The sequence below is a fragment of the Apteryx mantelli genome, chromosome 5 (genome assembly GCF_036417845.1).
Source record: "Apteryx mantelli isolate bAptMan1 chromosome 5, bAptMan1.hap1, whole genome shotgun sequence".
In the NCBI taxonomy this organism is placed as follows: Eukaryota; Metazoa; Chordata; class Aves; order Apterygiformes; family Apterygidae; genus Apteryx; species Apteryx mantelli.
The window spans coordinates 51192657-51217398 of NC_089982.1; the positions used below are offsets into that span (position 1 = coordinate 51192657).

General features: G+C 40.6%; 1 protein-coding gene across 4 annotated transcripts in view; it reads right to left on the reverse strand.

Moving 5' to 3' along the window:
* Positions 1–24444, reverse strand: part of CFAP97 (cilia and flagella associated protein 97) — a 38464-nt gene extending 14020 nt beyond the window's left edge. Inside the window, exons 1-5 of one of the 4 annotated variants that reach the window (XM_067297976.1) lie at positions 24380–24444; positions 23458–23627; positions 12770–13649; positions 12608–12679; positions 1183–1451 (exon numbers count right to left, since the gene is read on the reverse strand). In XM_067297976.1, the coding sequence (XP_067154077.1) occupies positions 1183–1451; positions 12608–12679; positions 12770–13631 (1203 nt within the window). In that variant the 5' untranslated portion in view covers positions 13632–13649; positions 23458–23627; positions 24380–24444. Of the gene's footprint in view, positions 1–1182; positions 1452–12607; positions 12680–12769; positions 13650–22156; positions 22238–23457; positions 23628–24379 lie in introns of those variants that run through there. The other 3 variants (XM_013942128.2, XM_013942126.2, XM_013942130.2) reach the window with 3 other exon arrangements.
* Between the last annotated feature and the right edge of the window lie 298 nt (positions 24445–24742).

Here is a 24742-nt window from a genome sequence, read left to right on the forward strand (position 1 = left end):
TCTCCCTTTATCTGAACATCTTTGCAAGGTCCTCTTTTAGTTCCAAATAATAACTGTTCTGGAATTACTTTCCACAATGGTTCACAATTTGATATGATAGTCTGCTGTCTTTTCCCCTTTTTATTATGCAATTTAAAGTGTGAAGTATAATATTCTTTTAGTAGACTGTACTCTAGAGGAGCTGGGCAAGAAAGTTTCCTACTCTGAAAAAGCTTTTAACAGCCTAGATGTCTGAAAGCTGGAAGAATTAAAAAGTAATGTGTTTTCCAGAAGTAGACAACTAGACATTCTTCATATTGAATCCACATATATAAGGAAAAGTCAAGTTACACTTAGACTGAAAAAAAACAAAGTGAATAAACTACTTCCAGTATAACTTTTCCAAGTATTTTAGCCGTATTTTTACCTCCCTTTTCAAACACATTAAAGAACAACCAGGAAATGTCAAAATGTCATTATCTGTAATACAACTCTATCACTAAAAATATCTTATTCAAACCAGTTATATTTTTGTCATTTGACAACTCTGCCAGTATCCCTATTTGAATGAGTCTGGATTTCTGTTTGTCACTAAAATAAATAATTGTGATTGCTATGTATATTCAAATAATGTGTCAAGCAGAGAGCTTGACATATATTCATTATATATATATATATTTCATATATATATTCCTATATTGAAAGTGATGGCTAGCTATAAAAGGACTCAGAAACAAAACTTACATTCACATTGTACTGTGTTCCAAATATAACGGGTTCAATGCTATCATATTGATTGCTTTATTTTTTTGCAAGGCCATTCTTAAGAGATAGAAATCACGAGGCCTGAATGAGGATCAACAGAGTAAGACTGCTACAGAAAGCTTTGAGTGTATTAACAAAAAAGGCTGTTCCTCTTAAACAGAAGGACACTGAAGTACAACAAACTCGTACAAGGTAAACTCTGTTTCCACCTGCAAAAAAGTCATAAAAAACCCCCCAAACACCCCACCATATGAACAATACAATTATTCATGCAGCATAGTGATGGAAATCCATGGCACCGTTAGACCAAACACAGTCATTTCAGCCTAACTGCAGTAAAGCTACAAGTGCTGCCTTACTAGCTTTTGTAAGCATTTAGCGGCTTATCTGACATTGAGCAGTCCTCAATGTGCTGAGCTCAAACCTCTCAAAACTTACCAGGTTTTCTCGCTCAATCCTTTGCTGTTCCTTTTGCCTGTTGAGGGCGCTGTGGTACAATTTAGGAGGGGGAACAGCTGATTTCTTCAAAGCGGTACTCCTGCTTCTCGGCTTCGCAGACTGCCTGGACAGTTCTCTCAGCAGCCTTTGGTTTTCCCGATCAATTTGTCTTACTTCTTCATTTGTGAAAGAGTAATTTTTCCTTGATCCTTTAGATGGCGGATCGATGGTTATTTTTTGTTGTTCCTTCTTCTCCAGCCGTAGAAAAGCTTTAAAATGGCAAAAAGTAGAATATTTGGGTTAAAAGAAAAAAGATATAAACGTAGCATTTTATTGTCAGGATTTATTTACAAACCTGAAAAACCAAGCCATGTTCTGTCCCCTTCATTTGAATTCTGGCTTTAGGCATTTCGGAATTTTCCAGAGACGTTCTAGTGTCCTCAAAACATTGATTTTACACAACTTTCACCACAAAGCCAAGCCCGGTTTCTGCCCTAGTTAAAAATAACTACTTCTTTCCCTTTAGGAACCCCCTTCTCCCCATTTCAGACCTGTAACTCAGAGGAAGCAAACAGCTGCAGTGTGCAATTATCTGTGTACCTGAAGATACTGAGCAATTCAAGAGGATCAGCAACATGTGCACACCCATTCTGTGAGCACTTAAGTAAAATATACCTGTTATTTAGAAACAAGAACATAAATTGCCTTAACATGCACGATCATTTCTTCTGACTATTCAGTATTCCTGATCTGCCCTTTCACCTTGAGCACCCCTGATCTCCACCTTCAGCAGGACACTTACCAGCTTCTGTGTCGACACGGTACGCTCACGCTTCCTGCCCTCCAAAATTTCTACTGCAGTTACTATGGGCACCAACAATCAGCATAGGCAGCCACGTATATGCTGATGAGGCCACCGTTATACGGGGCAAACGTAGCATTGCACGTAATTATAATCACAGCAGTGTCATTTGTGGTACTCATAAAAGCATCGGAGAAGTTTTCCTGGCAACAGACAACAGCTTCTAAAAGCCAGGACTCAAAATAGTCCTACAGAGCTAAGAATTAAACTATAAATGAATATTTAGATGCTTGCACATGGAAAGTGATTTACGCTTTGCTCCAGAGATATCCAAAAAATCTGTCTCAGCTGGGAGGCAGAATGGAAGCGATGTTTTAGATAGAAAACTGGCACTGGGGAAGCATGACACAGAGACACAAAACGCATTTCCTGAAGTGATTTTGTTGATCCCTTGTTCCTCAAATGATCCTGCATCATGTTGGTGCAATAACTACAAAGGCAAAGATGAAACTTAAACTTCATGGATGGAGAGAAATGAGTGAGCATATATGACAGAAGAAATAACCAGGGCCTGGCAATATTAAAAGTAAAAACACTGACAAATTAAACAAGGATATGCGGTTTCAAGACAGAAAAACAGTTTCCCAGTACAAAGAATGCACACTTAATAATTCGGCACAGCCAGATAGACTTGCACAATCTCAAGATAAGAAAATAACTGGAAAACTTCACTCTCGCCATTGCTAGTTATTTACGTCGCAATTCCACCGGAGCTCAGCTGGAGTTTTGACCTATTTCTAAGCCTTTGCTTTCTGAAGCTCTGCGGTAGTTCTTCAGGCAACTGTTTTAACAGCTTTGCTGTAATAGTATTAACCCATAAAACCATTGCAATGTCTGAGTCACAGGAATGGCTGTACCAGGTGAGATCAAATAGCTTTTCTGGAGCTGGGAGACAAACCAGCAGGTCTTACTCAAGCCACTCCCCACATCGCTCCAATATTAGTGTCTCCAAAAGGGACCCTTCACCCTTACCCCTAAAAGCCCCACACAACCAAAACCAGCGACCAAAGCAGATACCTTGAGAAGAACAGAATAATCATGCAGTAGTGCATGCAGTATGTAGTAGTATTTCCTCAGCCAACGCTTCCACATTAGCAATTTTATGGTGAGGGACCTCCTGAGGCAGCATTTAATAGTTTAAAAACCTGAGAGTGATAAGCATGTTCTTACTTAAAAGGAAAAAAAAAATCTTTATTGTAGTGTCTCAACTGTGGTTATTTCAAAACTGATGCAACAAAATATTCTGTCTTTGAAAGAGTTAGAAACAGTGTCCAGAAACTGAAATTCAAACAGTTTATGAATCTCAAAATCCCTCTGGAAACTAGCAAGCTTGCACAGTCAGTAGGTTAGCCAATCCAGGCAAGAACTGATCTTTGAAAACTCTGACTGCAAGGCTGTTCAGATTAGCAAGCAGTGTTTTATTAAATTGTCAACGTCAAGAGAAGATGCGAATCACCCTAAATCTAAAACACAATGTAAAACAGTGCAGATAAGTGTGCCACTCAGAAGATTAATAAAGTATAAATGCCTTGAAAAGCATCTTTATAATGTAATAAGTTATTCTCAAGAGAAAACTAGTACAGCTGCCAAGCCATTTGAGGTCACAAACCTGGGATATGACTCATCTGGATAAACCTACAAGGGACAAAAAGAAATACACAGAAAATAACTAGAACCACACAATTCACATGGTAACATCAAGCTGCTATGTACTTCTCGGTAAAACACAATCAAATATATCCTTATGGGAATGCATAAAACTAGCACTGCAGAATACAGTTGGAAGAAAGTAATTTGCACAACTGCCTGAAGAAGAGATTTAATACATATCACATGCAACCAAGTTATATAACTGAAAACTTCATTACTATGAAGACATCAAAGATTTCATCTTTTGCCTTACCTCCACAGCACCTCATAGGTTAAAGACCTCAAGACACATCCAAGAGTGGAAATGAGGCTGTGGCAAAGAACAGTTGTTCAGCTGAAGTCCCACCCTAGCTTTATGCCACCAATGCTATCAGTGATGCAGTCTCTTACAGGAGACATTTAAGTTCCTGAATAACTGTCAGTGCAAACTCCAAATCATTCTTTTCTTTCTGTGAAAAGTATGAACTAATCAAATTTCATTTGAAGTAATGACATTCTGAAAAAGGACATTTTTAATTAGAAATACAGGTTTCTTCACTTCGTGTCTTCACTGATGTGTTTGTTCTCACTATCCTTCATCTGGCTATACTTTGGTGGAGAGTGAATTCATAATACACGGTTATGAACTATACTCAGTAAACTGGTATACTCAGTTTAAAAATGCTTAGAGATCAATAAGCATCAGGGTTATTACTGATCTTTTCTCTTGTTAGTTTTTCTGGAAAATCCCTATCAGCTGTAGTGAAAAAAGTAAAAGCAGGGAAGTGACATGGAACAACTTCCCTTTCCCCTTAATGCTGGTCAGTAAGTGCTTTTAGAAATACTGATCCAAGGGGCTCAGCAGTGACCATTAACACAGGGCTAAACATGAACTCTGTCACTATCTTTGCCTCTCCGATGTCTTAGGAGGCAGCGGTATGCCACTCCTGCAGCATTAAACACCATGGTACTGTACCAGAAGCTCTCAGGTAGTTCATGCGAACACATATTTATGGAAATGCACACGCACTGCTCTAGCGGATACTACTGCTTATGAACGTGAGCAAGGCATGACAAAATTTTACTGATTCTAACTGTATTCTTGCCTTTCAGCCTCTTCAGTCACCCCCCCAACACATGGGCACACACTTCCTTTTTACATTCATTTCTTCTTTCTTCCTCCCTTAGCTTCTGCTGTGAAGAATTACTTAGTGCAGCCTGAGCAGAAGAGTGCCCAAACTCCCAAATTAATCTCTTGACAAGCTTTTGAATGACACAGGATTCATGAATTTTGCACTGAAGTTCAGACCTGATACAATACATGCAGCAGACAAGTTTTCCTCAAAGGAATGGGGAGAAAAGAGCAATCTAAAAGTTTCTAGTTCCTCCCTGTTTTCTTCACTTTCTCAAAACCACTTTTTACAGGCCGTGCAGGAGGCTAGCTAAGGACGAACTGCATTTGAACTTCCACAGGCAGATCTTCCCAGCAACAGTGCTGCCACACATCGAGGCAGCGGATCAGACAGCCCATTAAAAGTAGCTGTTTTGATGCTCTTCAAGCTGATAAGTTAACAAATCAGGGTACTGTTTTAGGGAGTTTTGAGATTTATGTTAAGGAGGAATTCAAGCGGTTAGTACCACTTCACCACAACCCTTAATTGACTGAAGCCTATCCATAGATAACCTTTCCTAAATCACAGTGAACGCTACGTTATTATTCTCAGGAACTGTGTGACAGGAGAGTTTGGAAGTTTAATAGAAGGAAAAAAAAAAAAAAAAAGGCAGCAATGAAATGCATGCTCCATCACTTAAGGAAAGAGAATCACTAATATTATGGGTTATGTGCCTGTCCCTAGAAAACAAGGAGACTATGCCAGGGCAATCCATGGAATCACTGCCCATTAAATTGTGCTGAAATCAGTAATAGCAGCAATCTAACAAAGAACTGAGCAAAAGGTTCTACCGGTTTTCCTGGAATAGGGGTAACAATGGTCAGAGTCACAAATTATCACTTAAAGCAGCACTAATCAAAAGTACCTAAAATGAGGCTACTGACCCTGTAACTTCTAATCACCAGTAATAGTTCTTTTTACTTCCAAAGTTACCTTTGATTGAAAACCTTTCCAATCTGCACTACTATAAAATGCTACTTGTACAGCAGAATTTTCCTAATCCCTCCACATTTACTCTGACACAAAATTATGTAATCCACAATGAGTATGTATGCATAATGCACAATATGCATTAATTGTGCTTTTCCTGGCCACAAACAACATTGCTTTCATGGTAAAGGCAGCAGATGCCTGAGTGAAATCAGCACAAGCCTACAAAAACAGGGACAATTCACCATCAATAAACAAAAGGGTCAAGATCACTTATAAAAGGTAAGTGCATTTATTCCGACCGCTATTTAATATTTCAAGCACAGTTAGCAAAACTCAAATACTTGGGTAACAAAGTTACTTGAATAATTTATTCAACAATGCATCAGCACTCCTACTTAATCACAATGCACAAGCATTTGAGTGGTTAATCTGACTATTTTGCAGCACCCAGCAACACGAGGCAACATGACAAGTTTAAGGTTATGATTTAAGGTTCTGAAGAGTTGGCGAATTGTCCTTTTCCTTAAGTCCTGGAACAATTAAATACGGTTTACCTGCAGCTTCATATTCTACCACTGAGAAATAAGCGACTTCATAAAATCCCTACTTAACACTTCTTTTTCAGCCAGACCATAGATCAATTAATTAGGGGGGGGGGAGGAAGGGAGGGTAAAGGAGCAGTAGGGTTTGCATAAAGACTTGCACAGTGAGCAGTTCTACTTCTCCTTTTCTGATAAGCAGAAACAGAAAGTGTTCTGGTATTCATGCGATATCTGTGAAAGCTGGTTTCCATGGAGAGATATCTGATTTTCTTTTAAGCAATAAACAAACTGTTTATTGCTCTCAGTCTGCGAACAATGAAATGACCTTGCAGAGTAAAAAAGGGCCAACCTTTATATAAAAGGCAAATGATAATTAGTAAGTCAAATACATTAGGACAGGATGATACAGCTGTCCTAATGGTACTAGGGCAAAAATTAAAGTCTAACACATTTCATTCTATTTGTTGCAATCCTAGCAGGAAAATGCATTAAATTGCTTCAGGACTTGCTCTTTTGAATTTGCCTGATATTTTGGCTTCTATCACATCTCTAACAGACATTTGAAAAACATAAAAGGATTAAATCACAGTTCTTCATAAATGTCTAATACTGTCAATCTAAATCTATTCCCTTGAAATACCTCTAAACAAATATTTCCTAGAATATTCATTCTCTCATGATAGAGAATTTTTCCTAAGGATTTCTTAGAACTTGTGGTTTGATATTTTTTGAAAAAAGGAGAACATGCTTGTGAGGTACAAATTTCCCTCTTTAAAAATATATGCTTAAATAGGGCTGCTATTTATTTCTTGATGTCATAAGGAAGACAACAGATACCTTACAAAGGTAGAAAAATCTGACTTCCAAAATTACACGTCTTCCAGTGGATGTTAGGAAAGCCTGGATCTCTTTACAATCTTAAATTGTTTTCATATATATATTTTTTAATTCTAAATATGAGAATGAGCTGATATTTGCTCTTCTACCTCAACATGAGTTACTAGACCTGTGAAAACTATACATACACACACACACACACAGTCAGTTCAAACTATGAACATATGAACTGAATGAAGTTTAGTGAAAAAATGTTTAGCTCAACTGTAAAGTTTGCAGCTTATATATATATTTAACAGTCCACTTCAAATGTACATATTGTTTACAAACTAGTACAAATGCACTAGTTCAGCATGAATGAGCATACGGATGTTATATCCTTAAGGAGAGAAAACTTCAGTTATACAAAAATGATTCTATTTCCTGAGTAACAGCAAAAAAGTTAAAGCAATTGCTGCATACTCAGCTGAAGCTATTTCTTAGTTTGCTATATAAGGTTTATTCAGGAACACAGGGCTTTACACTTGCATGGTAATGATATCTACATCACAGTGCTTTTCTCCAAGCGAGGTATGAATAATTCCTATTTTACAATGGAAAATCCAAGGCACACAAGAAGCGAGGAGATTTAGCATAGAGCATATAGGTCAGTGGGAGCTTCGAGGATAGAATTCAGGTCTTCAGTTCGTGGCCCAACGTCCTACTTACCCCATCACACTGTCTTCCAACTTAAGTTAATAATAGATAATACCATGGATTTACAGACTAATTCTCACAGACACTCCTCTAAGAGTAAGTAGGTATCAACCCCACTTTACAGATGAAGAAAACACAAAGTACTGAATTCTTTAGTACTCTATATACCTTGTCCAATCACACTACTACTGTATTTACATCCAATATAAATTCAGATGAAAGATACACAGCATTTGTTAGAATACAACTCTGAACTACAGAAATCAAAATGCGCGGCTAAAGCCAGAGAGCAAGTTTGTAGCATAATGGAAGGGAAATGGTTGAATTCTTAGTTCACATTCTGTGCCTAATCTATCTCTATCTGCATAACCTCAATTCCTTAAAAAGGCAAGGGATACCAGACCAAGACACAGACTCAAGTAAAACAGCATTAGGAAAAAAACCCAAATTTCTATTTGCAGCTTTCTGAGACATGAAAATTTATGCAAGCAATTCCAAAAACAAATTTTTGGCAATCCATTTCCTTGCATTGGCATATTTCATTCTCTCTTTTTGTGTTCACGTTACTCAAGTGTGTAACAGAGAAGGAGATAACATCTCTGACATTTATGATTATGAGTTTTGAATAATGCTCTGAGTTAGTTCTTATTCTAACTTTCATTAAGGTGTTTAAGACCAAGGCCAGGTCTATGAGCAAAGCAGAAGCAAAAAAAAAAAAAAAAAAAAAAGAATCATGTACAAAACCCCTACGTAATACCATTAAACAACTGAAGAACTGTATTCCTACCTGAAAAAAAATATAATCACACGCATATTTCTTTTCCATCTAGGTGGTGAAAAATAAGATAAAGGAGGTGAGGTCTGGAAAAGATAAAGCTTAATATCCTTCAGTAACTGAAATTGCGAACACCTATGTTCTTCATCACACTGATAGATGCTTAAAATCCTAAGCGGTGCCAACTCCACAGTGCTACAATATTCCCACAGTCACACACCATAGCAGCAACAATTGGCTACGTGACGTCAGCCTCAGCATCATAAAGAAATGATGTAGAACTCTTATACATTGACTTCAGTGCCTACAAAAATAAGAGGATTTAAGCATCACTCATCGTATTATTTATAGACATTTTAAAGAGGCATACTGCCCAAACAGGAAGTGTTTTTCATGAACAGAGGTAAAAACACTAATAAGCAATTAAATAATTCAGCAGTTCATAGTTACTGAAAAGGTATCACAGAGAAACCCAGATTTTATACACAATGCAGTGATAACTAACAGGTAATCAAGTCCAGTGGCTTGAACAACATGGCCCATTTGGGCCAAGACTATAACATAACCCAGGCCCATTTCACTGTTCCCGTCCCTGCAGTGGCAGGGCTTCAGTGCAAGCAGGGCAGGCTCTGCGCCTCAGGGAGGGCGCTGCCAAGAGGCGCCCCTTCCCACCCGAATCTGAAGCCTCTCTGAACTGAGCATCAGCCACATGGCTGTGAGTCTATTTTGGAAACGAACAACACAGATAAAAAGTTCTGAGTTCATCAGTTTACCCTACGTGAGAAATAAACATTTGCTTTCATCGTGCCCTGCAGTCTCTAGTGATAGTCTGCAAACTGAAGGTTCCTTACAGCCGAAAGAGCGCGCGGGAAGTTGGTGTGCACCCCATACCGTAGCTTACAGATACCCAGGCTCTACAATTTCTTCATTGCATTTGCTTATCTGTCTTCCTTTGTGCTGCATCTGCTCTCAAGACTGCCTTGCTGTTCACATGCCCTTCTTTCATTAGCGTGCATGCAAAGCCACGCCAACGCAGCCACGCAACCTGCAGGTCCTGAAAACACCACGTTTTGCATTTTACTTCCCTTTGAAAGGGGGCTCAACTCCCATCCAGCAAATGCTGACATAAGGACTACAGTCACATGCTTTGTCTGTGGCAACATACAGGATCTATTTGAAAGCTGGAGCGAAAGCAGATCTTTACTCTGCCCTCAGCTACTGCTACCCAGTCAATTTGTCATTTTTGACTAGTAGTTCAGTTATTTTCCATATGGTGAGCTGAGGGCGTGCTGCAGGCTGCATTACCTGGTAAAGCTCACTTCAGTAACAGCATACATAAACAGACAACTTTTAGATGTAATAACTAACTGTTATCCTGTATCTTTCTGAATCCTTCCCTTGCTCAGAATTCTGGCCACTAAAGAATATTTCTTAAAAATATCAGTGATAGGGCTGCGCAGTAACACCCATCTAAAAGCCTGCAAAAGTAATATACATCATTGAGACCATCTGATTTTCAAATATAATTATTTTATCTGTGAGATTTTTAATTATTCTGGATACCATAACTTAAATTTTAACTTCTATCAAGAACTAGCACAGCTTTAGGAGATGTAAGAGCCAGTTACAATTTTTAATCTAAATACAACTTTTTGCAAATGCTTATAAAAATTGAATAGTTTGCAGTATGTGCACAAATATGTATCAAGGGCATATAATATATAAGAAAAATTACTTCTGCTCCTTTTAAATTTTGTTACAACGGTTTTCCTAAATACTTCAAATTAAGTATGTTTAAGACACACAAACTACCTTGCTGCTTAATGACCAGACTGTGCTGTTCCAGTCCAAAACTTACTCTTTGAACATCACGCCCTTTCAATTGATTTCTACCCTTTCTTTGTTCTTATAATCCTTTTTTAAAGCACAGATTCTGGTCATCCCAAATGCTGACAATACCAAAGGGTAGAATTGTACAAAACAAATTGCTCAATGCGCCCTAGAAACAACACAACAACAGATCACACTGAAATTCTGGAACTTCTGGACGCCTTGGGAAATCAGGCTCATGTAACTGCTTTCAGCACTTAGACCCACCTATATTACAAGTATAACTGACAAAAATTTTAAACTAAACATTTCATCAGCAGAGCTTACTGAAAAAAATGTTATACTTTAAAAACAAATCAGAGACCTCTTCATGATCAGTTAAATTCTGTTTCATGCTTTCAGATCTGGGCTTATACTATTCTCACTTGAAGCAATGTTCTTGCCTATCCAGTTCTGATGAATGTCTCATGCAGGCTATGGGGTGTGTGGGGGGGTAGGTGATCTGCACTCTTTTTATGAACACGGAAAAAAATGGAAGGAATAATTTAGAATAAGATTAGCTCCTATTTTGCCAGACTAGTTACTTTCCAACATTAAACACAATTTAAACTTCAAAATACCCAAAGTAATTAAGCTACGTTGTGCTTGCCAATTTACAGAGGCACTTGGGAGTAATATCCATGTTAATCAGGAACATTAACTGCCAGACTACATGATTTCCACTTCTCATTACTCAACTTTTATTATTGTTATTTAGAATTGTTTTTCAGTTTTGGAAAAAAACACTGCCCTCTCCAATCAGAGATTCATCTCTCTCTCCAACCAGAGATTCATCTCTGAGAATATTTATTCTGGGCTAGAATACCCATGTGTTTTTAGGGATGAGACAAACCCTTCCATAATTGCCAGTTATTAAATAGCTTTTTTCTACCAGGGAACAAATAAAGATTCAGGACACTGCTTAGCAACACCTCTCGCTACCATGATGATGTTTCGGCAAGTTGTTGAAGTCTTTTTCTAGCAGAATAGTGTTCCTGGGGTACAAGGATCATCAGAGGTAAGAACCATCACTACCTTTCTCAATGTCTAGCTCTGCTCTTCTTACTCTCAGAAGAATTTCCATGCAAGTAAAATGTTCATTTCTACTCATAAGAAAGAAAAATGATGCATGAAATCTATTTTGAATCCTTCCTCACTACAGGCTCAGTCTGGTAAGGTGGAAAGTGAATAAAAATGACATGCGCAGTTTTAATCATGCCAGACCTACCCACTACAGCAAACCTGGGTGGAAACGTACCAGATGTAGGCTGCAGAAAGCTTTCCGCAACGGAGAGCGGCAGACTTCTTGAGCCGAGTCCCTTTTATTCTAAAGATCTTACTACTGAAAGCCTTGGACCATGAAAACACAAACAAAAACACTCGGAAAATCTTAAAATACACATACAGAATCATCCAGTGTGTTCTCACCCCATACAGTGACAGTTTGGGAAGAATGCAGTGAAAGATATGCCAAGTTCTCTCTCTCGGACTCTGTTATTAAGATTTATTAAATCTACTGGCATGAAGCAAACACTTAAGTTTTTAGTAAAGATTATCTGTTAGTTGTTTCTCAAAAATACCTTTACTCAACTCTATATCTTGAAAGGCAGACACTGAATTCAGAAAAACAATTTTAAATAATACTGTTTCATTATTAAAAAGGTACCAGATGTTTAAATCTATGAATGCTATTTATTACGCAATGCAGTTCTGGATGGCTTTCAATTCTGAAGGTTGGCTGATAATCCAGTATTTTAATCACCGTTTTAATTTACATAGTAAATTGTGGCATATTCATGATTTGTCAAAATGCTAAACTTCTAATATTCAATCTGTTAATAAATCAAGTCTTATTTGGGGATTCACACATCTGTATATCTTACTCCTATGTATATCATACACATGCTTCTACTTTCCACTGTGTAGAATCAATACTATTTAAATACTTTAGAATTTAAAGTTAAATTGACACAGTGTAATTATAAATCAGTTTTAAAAATACATGGGGCATGGGAAAACCCCATTCTCTTCTGTCAAAACTCAATTCTATACTGCTCTCAAAAATTTACAAATGTCATACTTTGTTTAAAAAATAATAATAATAAGTCACCTTTCAAAAGCTGATTCAGGTCCATGGCATCATGCAAGACTTTTCGACTATATCTGTGATCAAACTCGGAATCTAATGAAAAAGATACAGATATAAGATTGGATTTCCCAGCCTTGTAGGTTTTTACAAATTTTGCGTTGTACTTAAATTCTTCAAAATTACCATAAAGTTCTTGGCTCACATTTTCCTGTCTTTTTATTTTTAATTTCTTATCATTTGATGCTGCAAGTTCAAAAGACTGGATAGGACTGATGTCTGGGGTTGACAAAGGTGTTACATCAGTTACTGTGTCTTCAGATTCCTCCAAGTAGTCACCAAGCCTTGGTTTTCCTTCTGCTAATTTCATTCCTGATCTGAATTTTTGTTTTGGAGACAGAAGAGCCACACTACAAGCATTCCTCTTTGAGGAAGAATGTGATGAATCTGATAAACAGCTATCGGAATCTGTATCAGAACAATCTGTATCTGAGCTTGAGGATGAGGAAGATGAGGAAGAGGAAGATGAAGAAGAGGAGGAGGAGCTGATATTAGTATATTTTTTGTTAGCTTTTTTCATGCTGTTTGATTGCTTAGCTGACTTTGGTCTAACCCTCTGTTTTTTGCCATCATCACTACTATCTTCTTCATCTGTATAATAATCTTCTTCACCTTCTTTAACTATTTTGGGGATTCCAGCAGGAACATTCTCCTGTGTTCCCCCATTTGCTGCAGATGTTGCTCCAGATGTACCTGCATTCTCTGAAACTGGAGAAAGTGACAAAGATGAAGCATCCCCAGGATGGTCTGTCAGATTTTCTAGGGATTGATCCTTCACCAAGTCTTTCTGCTTCTTTTCACTTTCCTCCTCAGAACAGTTCTCATCCTTTGAATTAGAAACCAAGTCAGGGTCTGAAAGAACTGCCTTCTTATTTCCCTTCTCTATACATTCACCATTTTCTTCATCTTTCTTTTGCTGTTCCTCAAAATCACTGTCAAAGAAAGCATGATCCACTTCACCATCTGATATGTCTTCAAACCGGTCCATCTTGAAATGAAGTGCTGCCTGAAACCACCAGAAAAGGTTTCCAAAGGTTAGCAAAAAAACAAATGCAAGTACACCCTTAGCTGAATTGTTTTGTTCTATACTTGTTTAATTCTAGTCAATAAAATTCTGTATTAAGTATGTTATGTAGACAGGGACAAATCCATAGTTGAGCTTTATACTGAAATTTGGTGCCACCTTATTGTACACAGCTCACATGTTTCTGTTGGATCAAAAAGCATTACCTTGAGCAGACAGAATACATCACAATTTCAAGACCAGAGCTACTTCTACCCCCAAGGAAATTAGTCAAACATGGTTAGTGGTTAAAGAGCCTTAACAAACATGTAACTGAAGAGTCCGATTTTTGTCCCTTTGTACTAGAGCCACCGTATGGCATTAGTTTGAATTTTATACTTAAAAACCTTGGGACTATGCGCTGGTCATCATCTTGGCTGACACAGCAGCCCAAACTGGAGACTTTCCATGCTAAAAGTAGGAGCCATTTCAATTTACATTAGAGACCCAGGGCTCCACAGGTTAAATTGTAATAGATGCTGGGTGTGTCAGTGCTAACACTTTAATAGCAGAAGCGTGCTTCCCTTGGCAGTCCTCTCTAATTTGGTTCACATTGCACAGCACAGTGAGCAAACCTGACTTCTTTCAGATGAAGCTAATCTTAAGGCGTACTCCAGGCATGAATCTAGCACACTCCAACCAGTACTCACCGTTCAGTCCATGTGACCAGATTACAGCGAGTCACAAGTAAAAACCCCAAAAGCATACAGAGTGTGTACACAGGTCCTCAGCACCTAACTGTAACACTCTACAGATCTGATCCTACTGCATCGTACTTCTTGCAGAAATAGATGTAGTGTTAGATCCTATGCAAGTCATGCATGTGTGGGTGGGTGGGGAGGAATCTGAAACTTTCTACTCAATGGGATACACACAGAGTTAAAATGAAAAAAAAAAACCCCACCACCAAACAAAAATAGCCAGTACATGAGCACTTTTTTCCTACTATCTACAAGAGGTTATACATAAATTCTGTAAGCTGCAGTCAGTAAATATATAGAATTCTGCAGACCCAAGGACACCAAGAACAAAGCTAGTGGAAGCAACTATGCAAGACAAGAGAACCAGTATATATTAAAAGAAGGAAGTTCTCCCTTAAACCACATATAATTTGTTACCATGGCAAGCAGAGGCAAGAAGGGAATTCCTAAGCTTGCTTTGGAACTGCAAGTCTATTCCCAGGAAAGCTTCCAGCTCAAATTATTTCAATAGAATACAGAATTTTGTAAGGTCTGTGGTGTTCAGTTTTCTTGCTGCTTCTCAAATACTGCTCAGCTCCAGGGGATTTGAAATTATGCACTGCCACACAAGGACAACATGAAATTTAAAAGCAGTTTGAGAAGTAAGAAGGTGTGGAATCTCCTGTGGCTTTAAGATCCACAAAGCCAAAAAAAGTGAAGAGACCTAATAAGGTTAGATATTGTATAAAGATGAAAACACTACTGAACAATAAAAGCAGAGGTCAACTTTGGTGCCATAAAAAGATTCTTCAAAGCACCTAACTGCTGCAAGTGCAACAGAACTAGGATACAAGCAGAATAAAACACCTGGGAACTCCTAATTTTAAATTCTACATGGAATCTGGAAACCTTTTTGTGTGCATGTCACTTCCTATGATCCCTGGCTTCAGGCAGCTTGTACAGTCTGCAATGTCCATCTCGCATGCATTCCTAGAACAGATTCCTAAAAGGACAATGCATTTTAATATATCAAAATCTGTACAATTAGAAAAAAAAATCAGAAGGAAACAACATGGCATTATTTACATTTCATATTCTATCTCATATAACCCAAAAAAGAAGGGAACGAGACAGAATTGTTTGGCATTACCTGTAGACTATAGAACATGCGTTATTTATTTAGCAGTATGACTTGGGCAAAGTCAATTATATGAAGAAAATGAAATAGCAAGTATAGGGTTAAAATTTAAATGCAAATCTTCCTTTTTTATGATGATACTTAATGCATTAGCATCCCTCCAGTTTGTAGCTTCAAATAGATTAATGATGACCAATTGGTAACAGTAGGCATATGTAGCATATTTCACTTGTCTCAAGCACGTAGCATTTGATGTCCTGTTAGCATTGTTGTACACATGAGGGCAAAGGGGATTAGGCAAAAGCAGACTTGCGGGTGGAGGCAGACCAGCTCAAAACACAAAATTCTGTTCAGTATAAGACACTTAGGTAAACTAAATATACACGGACACGTATCACTACCCTATTCTGCAAACGAGACAAAACTAATAGTATTTTGTGGGCCATAATATAATATATGGTCATGCTAAGACTTCTCAGATGTCTCTTGCTGAACACAGTCTCTTAAGGGGGGAAGAAAATTAGCTTAAGACAGTGGCAAGGCAGCAGAGTAGAGGTGACAAAAGATAGCAAGGGGCCTGCACACTGCTTTCCACCTTGAGGACCAGCCAAGAAGCATGCATATTCCCACCCTGCATGACTTACAAAGAGCTGACCAGCCAGTGAGCCATTTGACATTAAGACTGAGGCAATAACTAATTAATGGACAACCACTGTTACCAATAAAACTGCAATTTAGCAAACTAACTCTGCCTAAGGAGCAGCAGTGGTAACACAAGTCATTTCATTCCCAAATGCTCCTTCCACTTTTCTGGCACAATCCTTTAAATACTTTAGCCTTCCTCTTAATGAAAAACAGCTGTGCTGCTTTGGCCAATTTCTCTCACTGATATTCTTAATCATTCACAAACTAAACATTAATTAATTTTGTAGTTTCCATTAAAGATAACAAGAGGAAACAGATGAAGGGATGGGTTTTTTTGTTCCTGTTCCCCTCATGCATCATTCTAGAATGCCTTTAAGGGAGCTGGAATCCGCCAAGTTACAGAGAAGAAGGAATTTTGCAGATAAGCCATGCCCAAATTAATAACACGCACACATTATACACTGTGCAGAACATAATTTTATTTCTGGGGGAAGTGCAGAGTTCTACTGAGCTATCCACTGCTAGAACAGAGAATCAACTAGTGTTTCCATGTTTGAATGTGCCTTTTGATAACATTTTTTGAACGTTAGAAACCGAAGCTCAAGAAGTACATTAAGTACCTGTAAAGGATTCGAAGTATTTTAACTTTGGTTAAAACTTATCTAGTTATCTAATCAATCTCTCACTTTTTTTATATGCAGAGAATTGAAAATATGCAAATCAGAGAGTACTGAAATAAACCACATGAAAAAAGAAAACATTCTGCATTAAAGTGCAAGCAGTGATCTACTTTCTTCTCTGTTCTTTTAATCACTCTAGTTTCATAATCAAGAAATAGGATGGTTCATACAGGAAAGAAATCCACCCTTCCTCTTTATGTAGTAGCACCTGAAAGAAATTACCAGCATACAGAATGCACCACCACATACTGGGAATTGGTATGCTCTGCATCCTCTGAAGGCCCTGAGTGCTTTCAAGACTTCTTAAGATTTTGGCATTTAAAAAGAGAAAACAAGCCCCTTAAGCATGCTGTGGGCTGAATCAGAAGTTTCTGATGTTATTTTGTGCATACTGTGCGTCACCACAGAGGCCATAATACAGCACAGCTATAGTACACTCAAGATGAGTCAACAGCATGTTCCCTGCAACAAAAAGGGGCAAGGACATCATTTTAGGATGTGTTCACAAACACACATGCAAAGTACCAGAAGCAATAATAATGCTGTATTCAGCTCCATTAAGGCACCTTCTTGGTTAGGGTTATTAATTTTGCTTTGTAAGTACAATCTATAATTGATTTGGAAAGAACTAACCAATCAAGCAACTTCTTCCCCAGCCTGTACAAACAATTACTGTTCCCACACATGACACCTCTCCTTTCAGCTGGAAATTCCTCCCTCTTCAGAACTGGGTCCCACCCTCCTAATCTCAGGGAGCAGAAACAAGTGTTTGCGGGCTAAATGGTTAGAAGGCAAAAGTGTTTAATTAAAGGTTTTATACTTTCAATGGCAGATGTTCTTTAGGAAATTCCAAAGTCCTCTGACTCTCTTTACTCATTGCTCCCCCTCTGTCAGGGGTCCTGCTCCCTTAGTAATGCTGAATGCCAAATCACCGCTTTGTATGGTGCGCTTTGAGGGCGAGAAAAGGCAAAACCTGTCATTTGACCACCACTTTCATAAATGACAATCAGTAAACGAGTTACCCGTAAAAGAGCACTAGTTCAAACCCATCCCTCTCTCAGTTTTGGCTGACAAAAAAAAGGGGGGGGGGACAAATTGAAAGAAGTTCAGAAGAGAGCAATAAAAATTGTAAGATTAGGTAAGTGCAACATCTGAGAGTTTGTTAAATTTAAAAAGCGGGAAAACACAGAAAAACTTAACTCTTAAAATATGTTTTAAAACTTAGTTTGTTGTCAGATACAATCAACAACAGCGGTAAAGATCAGCTAGCACAGCTGCTCCCAACCACGTGCCAAACCATGCATACCCAACCCTATCTCCCTCCTCTTTAATTAAAGATTTTAATTTTGCTACTGAAAACAACAGAGCATGCAGAGGAGGAAGAATATCTCTCAGGAAACTATTTCCCTTCAGGGGAAACCCCCACTGACTGAAACAATCTGCCTTCCTCGTGGTTTTAGTAATCTTCTAATTTTCCAAGCTCAGAGCACAGGACCTGCTACCGCTGTTTGGCGCACCTCATGCCCTCCAGACTTGGGTACCAGTTACCCTCACCTGTCTACCATATTTTCCCCAATCCAAACTAAGAGGTTCATGACCAACCTGCAAGATGTAAGGCCTCAGCCCCAGCTCAGATTAAGGTCCAGCACTACAAACCTATCCAAGCTCTGCTCCTCCACACACTTATACACCCTCCATTGGGCTTGTTTCTACACCCTGAGATGGAAGGGCAGACTGAGGCACAAGCAAGTTACTATGCTACATATTGCAAAACACAGCAGAGCAGATACAGGAGCTGGAATTAGATCAAAAAACTAGGTTGGAAGGGATCTTCTGGAGGTTGTCTAGTCCAGACCCCTGCTCAAAGCAGGGCCAACTTCAAAGTTAAATCAAGTTTTGCTCAGGGTCTTGCCCAGCAAAGTTCTGAAAAAACTCAGAGGACAAAGATTTCACATCCTCTGCAGGCACCTGTTCCTGTGCTTAACAACCCTCATTGTGAATTTTTTTTCTTTAACCAGAATTTCCCATGTTGCAACCTGCAACTGTCGCATCTTATCCTTTTACTGTGCATCTCCAAGAAAAATCTGGCTCTGTCCAGTTACAGGTAACCAAGTTACTGCTGATAACTGCCTAGATTTAATGACGCGAGCTTGAATTCCTTTGCTCAGATGAGAACCTACACATAAGCATTTCCTGCTGATTGACGATAAACTGGTTGTGGATGTTGACTGATAAGACAGTAACAGACTTGAGTCTGAACCAAGTGACCCAAAATGAGCACTCTGAAAAGGCAACAGAACCACCATTTGTCCCTCACATGCCAAATCTGACATGACCTAATTCAAGCTCAAAACAGAACTACTATTTGCACTACTAGTGCATCTGAAATCACTTGTCCAATTGATTCTCAAGTGGCTCTCCAATGCCTTTCACCATTTTTTTCCTCTTAGCCCAGAAGCGAAAGGAGGAAAGGCCAGCTACCTCCGATCTATGCGGTCAATATGTCCGGCTGTTGCTGCCCCTTTTCCTGTTGTCCCCGGTTTTCTCTGCTGGACACTTTAAGGTAACAACTTGTCTCTGTATGCTGTAAGATGTACTCCAGCAACTCTCAAGCCTGTGATGGATCAGCCTTCAGAACAGCATCTCTGACTATCTCTGACCAGAAGTAGCCCACTGGAGATGTGCCAAAGTACTTTGGTTCCCTTTAAAATGGTCCCAACAGAAAGTCCAGAGTCTCTTACCTATTTAAAGCAAGGATTCAGTTCAGCAAATGGGCATTAGGAAATCCTGTAACAATATCAATTGCCATCATCTGTTAGAGCAGATGAAAAGCACATGACCACAGGAAAGCCCTAGATCACTGCAGGGCAAAGGCCCTAAAGTTAATGTACAGGGAATTAAAAAAAAAAAAAAAAAAAAAAAAAGTTCTTCCGGGATCAAGAATAAGCCATTCCCCTACTATAAACAGCTGAAATACATTATGTTGAGGGATGTGAATCTGTAGCTCCAGGACTTCACTGACACAGTCATTAAATGTTTCTGTTCTTTAACAAAGGTCACCTTGTTACTTCCCCCTCAAACAAAAGCAATGCAGATGGCTGAGCAGGCCACAGCTCCTGGTGGCAAGCCCTCTCTCAAGCTCTCCTGGAGGCCAGGGAATACTCAAGATTATAAAGGAAAAGGTACTAGGCCTAGCCACAGTGACGTGCACTGTGAGGAAGCAAGCGAGAAGCCAGGGCTTTTAGCAGCTCCCAGGGAATTTGGGAGGAAGTAGTTGATTTTCTTTTGATCTTTAATAAAAATCTCATTCTTATGAGGGGAAAGGCTGGTTGGGAGGCCACTGAGGTTAAATGATGGGTGTGATGCTGCCTGTCAGACCTGTCTAAGCATGCCATGGCTACTGGATCACTGTTGAGAATCCCAAGGAAATCTCCAGCAAATTCTACAAACCGAGACCAAACAGAAGCAGCTTACAAAAAATTCAAAAGTATAAACAGAGAATCATACACTGCTTCACAGAAGTAACTGTAGTTTCTAGAAGGATGACAACTGGATCTAGAAGGATTTCCTTCATGACAAGGCCCTCCATCTTCACAAGCAGAAGTGATCCCACCCAGCCAGCCAGCTCAATTTCTCACAGCTCTGTTGCCACACACTGCTTGAGGCATTCTGGTGCAAATCTATTAAGAATATTTCTGCTCAATTCTAAGATTTCAAACATCTACGCAAGACGCATTCAACCAGGCTATCCACAAATGTATGTGCTCTCCTCAAGAGCCAAACATACCACTCGAACATCAGCTCCAGCTAGGGATCTGCTGAGACTAAACGGAGCAATTGCTGTAAACCCCTGGAAGTGGGGCACTGCTGGCTTCGAAATGACAACTGACACCGCTCTCCCGCTCCGCGGCAGCAGCGCTTCCATGTTGATCAACAGCCTCAGACACAGTGAGAGGTGGCCCAGGTCTCAGTGAAGATCACTTTACACCTCTTTAAGCTTTCAAACCACCACTGATCATTCCACATTTGATACACGACATCAGCCCCTCTTTCATCACAGACCAGAAGTGAGAAACAGCAATTCTTTCACCAATATTTGTTCAATGTTTTCCCCATTATCCTCCAGTGGTACCAGACCGGTTGTGTCCAGTCTGTGCTCCTGCCTCATTGCCGCAAACAATAGAGGTATGTCTCAGAAATGCTTAGGGTCTACAGACACCCATCCAATACTGCTGGGAAGCCAGAGATCAGGAATAAAGCCATAACACAGGTCAAGAGCACTGAAACTTTCATCCAAGAGCTGACCGCCCATTATGGGTGCACATGCCATTTAACTTGGCATTTCCCAGATTTAGCTCTGTGCTAGTCCCAGAAATAGATGGCAGGACCACAGAAGAAGCAACCGTACCATTTTGCAAACTATTGATGGAGCTCAGCAACATATAAATCAAAACGTACTCTAGAATACCAGGCCATCCTTACCAAGTGACACAACATATGAACTGTCTCCAACACCAGAAAAACTCACTGAACTATAAGTTTACCTATGCTTCTAACGTTACAGATTTAGAGTGCTTATCGACCTGACTGTATGCATAGCCATGCCATCAGTATTTCCATCAATGCTTTGCATAGTTGTGTTCCCACACAGATCAAAAAGATTTGAGTTCTGTGTCTGCATGGCAACACCTGTATCACAGTTTGGGAAATACACATATAGTTTTACAGATATAGCGATCACATTCTCTACAGTCACTGAAGATCTGACAAGATGAAATCCATTTTTCAGTGAAGATGTTTTCATACGAAAGGAAGAAGCACTGACTGGTACAGGTGAGCAGGGAAAAGTACAGAAATTCAGTCATTAAACTGGTACACAAAGAAGAGTTTAAACAAACATCAATCAGGAACAGTCCAAGTATATGTATTTTGCCTCTGAGCGTGTGTAGGGTGGAAACGAGGTAAAGGCCTCTTGAGATCCTTTTCTGTACTATATTTTTTATGACTTGCTCATGTCCTCAGATGAGAAATATTTGTACAAAACACAGATAAAGTGCTCAAAACACTGAGCTTTCTTTAAAATTCCTTGTAACTCTGGGTTTCCTGGGATTCTAGTGTTTATTATGTTATTAAAATGAAACACTTCAAGATAACAAATACCCATCTCTGATTTGTGACTTATTATTTTATCATCCAACTCCCAGCTGGGTAGACTTTAAAAACCTTGTAAACGCTCCTCCCACCTATGCCACAGAAAACCATATACCACCTATCCTGTGAATTTTGAAAGACTCCTTGGAGAAGCACCTGCATGTCTTGCTGGGACAAGTCTTAGAAGGGACTGGCCAAATGCACTTCTGAAACCTCAAAAGGCTCTGCAGTCTTGATAGTCCTCTGAACTTATGTAAGACTTATGTTGAAACATGGGACCCTCTGAATGCCCTTTTAAACATGGGTAAGCACAGAAAGAAATCCAAAACAAAACCAAGAAGGTTATACAAGCTCAGAATCCTGAAAAAAGGAATAGTATGTCCCCAAATAGTTTGGTCTCTTTTTCCTCTGGTCTCCATTCCACACCATTGCAAGGATTATCTAGACACAGAAAATACAAAGGAAAAACATGCGCACAACAGGAAAACCGGAAAAAAAGCGGTAGGAGAACTTGAAGCATTCCAAAAGCTGAGTTCAAAGTTTTAGAGACTGGTTATTTAACAAACCCACTCTTAAGCTAGCGGCCAGTGAATAATTTTCTAGTAATGATGACCTCATTTTTGTTTTCAAATAGCTTCTCTGAAGAATTTCACTTTTTAATGGAACTTTATTCTCCCTCCATTGACAGCCCTGAACAATGACTAGTTTCTATCAAGAAGTTTCTATACAAGGGAGAGATTAACTATTTTTTCATGGAAGCAAGAATTTGCACAACGCACTTGATTGATAGTCTATATTGAACACACCATAACAGACAAAAGCAGAGATACAGAAGTTTGTCACTGCTATCCATTTGTTATATTTATTGCATCCCACACACTTTTCTTGCTATGTTTGCATGAATGTCGCATAGAAAATTTAACCGAAGGTTATAGAAGTATTTCTGATTCTAAAACTAAATATCAACATGCAAACAATTAGATATTTTTGATATATGTTTTATAGTAAGAATGAACAAATGCAAACATCTCCTGAAAACTAAACATTGAGATTAGCCTTAATTATATCATACCTTCATATTTACCCATTTTGATATAGCCATCCGGAGACATATGAACTAGCAATTCTGCAGTAGTCCTTTGCATACTACAATAAAACCATCTTCTGGAAAATCGTGTTTAACAGAACCATCAGGGGAAAAACTTCAGCAAGCCATAAAAGTCACATGACCATAAATAACACTGTGATATAAAGAAACTAACATTTTCAAATGTAGTTGAGCATGGTTTTAACATGCTGTGAAAACTCCAGACCAAAGAGGGCTTTACAAGCATGACATACACTGCTGTTTATTGTACGGCATCCTTGAGATGCATCAGGATTGAATTCAGTATTCTGCTTTACTGCAGATGCAGCCCAAAGAATACCTGCTCCAGCAGCTCAGGAGCTACCGTTACCTTTTGGGGGGCTTTTTGGAGGTCTGCAGGTGCCACACGACTCTGCGGGTGCCCCACAGATTTGGGGGCTGCTCCTTCTTCCAGGCTACTGCCCGTTCCGGGGAGCTGGCGGTGGAGAAGGCAGCGCTGTGCCAGGCAGCAGGAGTCACAACGCTGTCGCCCTGGGGAAACTTCAGAAACGGAGACACGACTATTGAGATGATTTACCGCACTCGAGCTTAAGCTGTTTACAACAATCGCTTTGGCTGACTTAATTTCCACTGCTTGAACCTAACAGTCGCGCGTTGCACGCGAGCGCTTTACGAAGTGTTTCACTCTCTAACTCTACTCAAGCACCGCTTCCCGGCGTCCTTCCCCGCCACCCCGCACCCCTCAGCGCGGCACCTTCAGGGCCGGGGCACACGCCCGCTGCCTCGCCACCCGCGCGGCCCCTGCCCCTGCCCGTGCGCGGCGCCCCCGGCGCAAAGCCGCTCTGCGCTCGCTCGCTCCGCCTCCGCGGGACGCGGGCGGGGCGCGGACACGGCGCTACGGCGCGGTTCAGAGCCGCGCGGCGCCGGCGGAGGCCTCCGAGCCCAGCGCAGCGCGCTCCGCAGACACCTGCGTACGCGTCACTCGGGCAGGGACCCGAGGCGGCAGGCAGCGAAATCCCCGCTCAGAAATAGATTAAATAACAAATAAAGAGAAGGGTCTCTCCCCTCCCGTTTGATCGGGAATTTGAGGGCAAAAGCCAGCCCGGGAGGGGAGGGAGACGCCGGGCCGCCGCCGCCGCCCCCCGTCTCTCCGGGCGCCCCCGGGGGGAGGCGGCGCCGGCGCCGAGCAGCGAGGCCCCGCGGCCGCCGCCAGGCCCGCCGGCGCCCCGGGGAGCGCCGCCGCCGCCGCCTTTGTTGTGGTAACGGCGCGGGCAGCCGGGGCGGATACTCACTCACGCGCGCACCCGGCCGGGAGCGAGGGGGAGCCGCGCAGCGCCGCTGCCGCCGTCTCGCTGCGAGGCTCGTACGCCGCCCGGGCCGGCCCCTCGCGTCGCCGGGCGGCGAGAGGCGGCGCCTGAGGGGGGCGGGAAGGCGGCGGCGGCCCGGCGCGGCGGGGGGAGGCGCCCCGCATGGCGGCGGCGACGCGTCCCGAAGAAATGGCGGGGGGCAGGCCGGGATCTCGGGACTGGCGACGTGTTGCACCACCGGGGCCTGGACCGGGGGAACCGAGGCTGAAAGGAGGAGGCAAAGCCAGCGGGAGCTGCGAGGGCGCCCGGCAGGCGGCAATACCAGACACTGCCGTTTCTTTAATAATA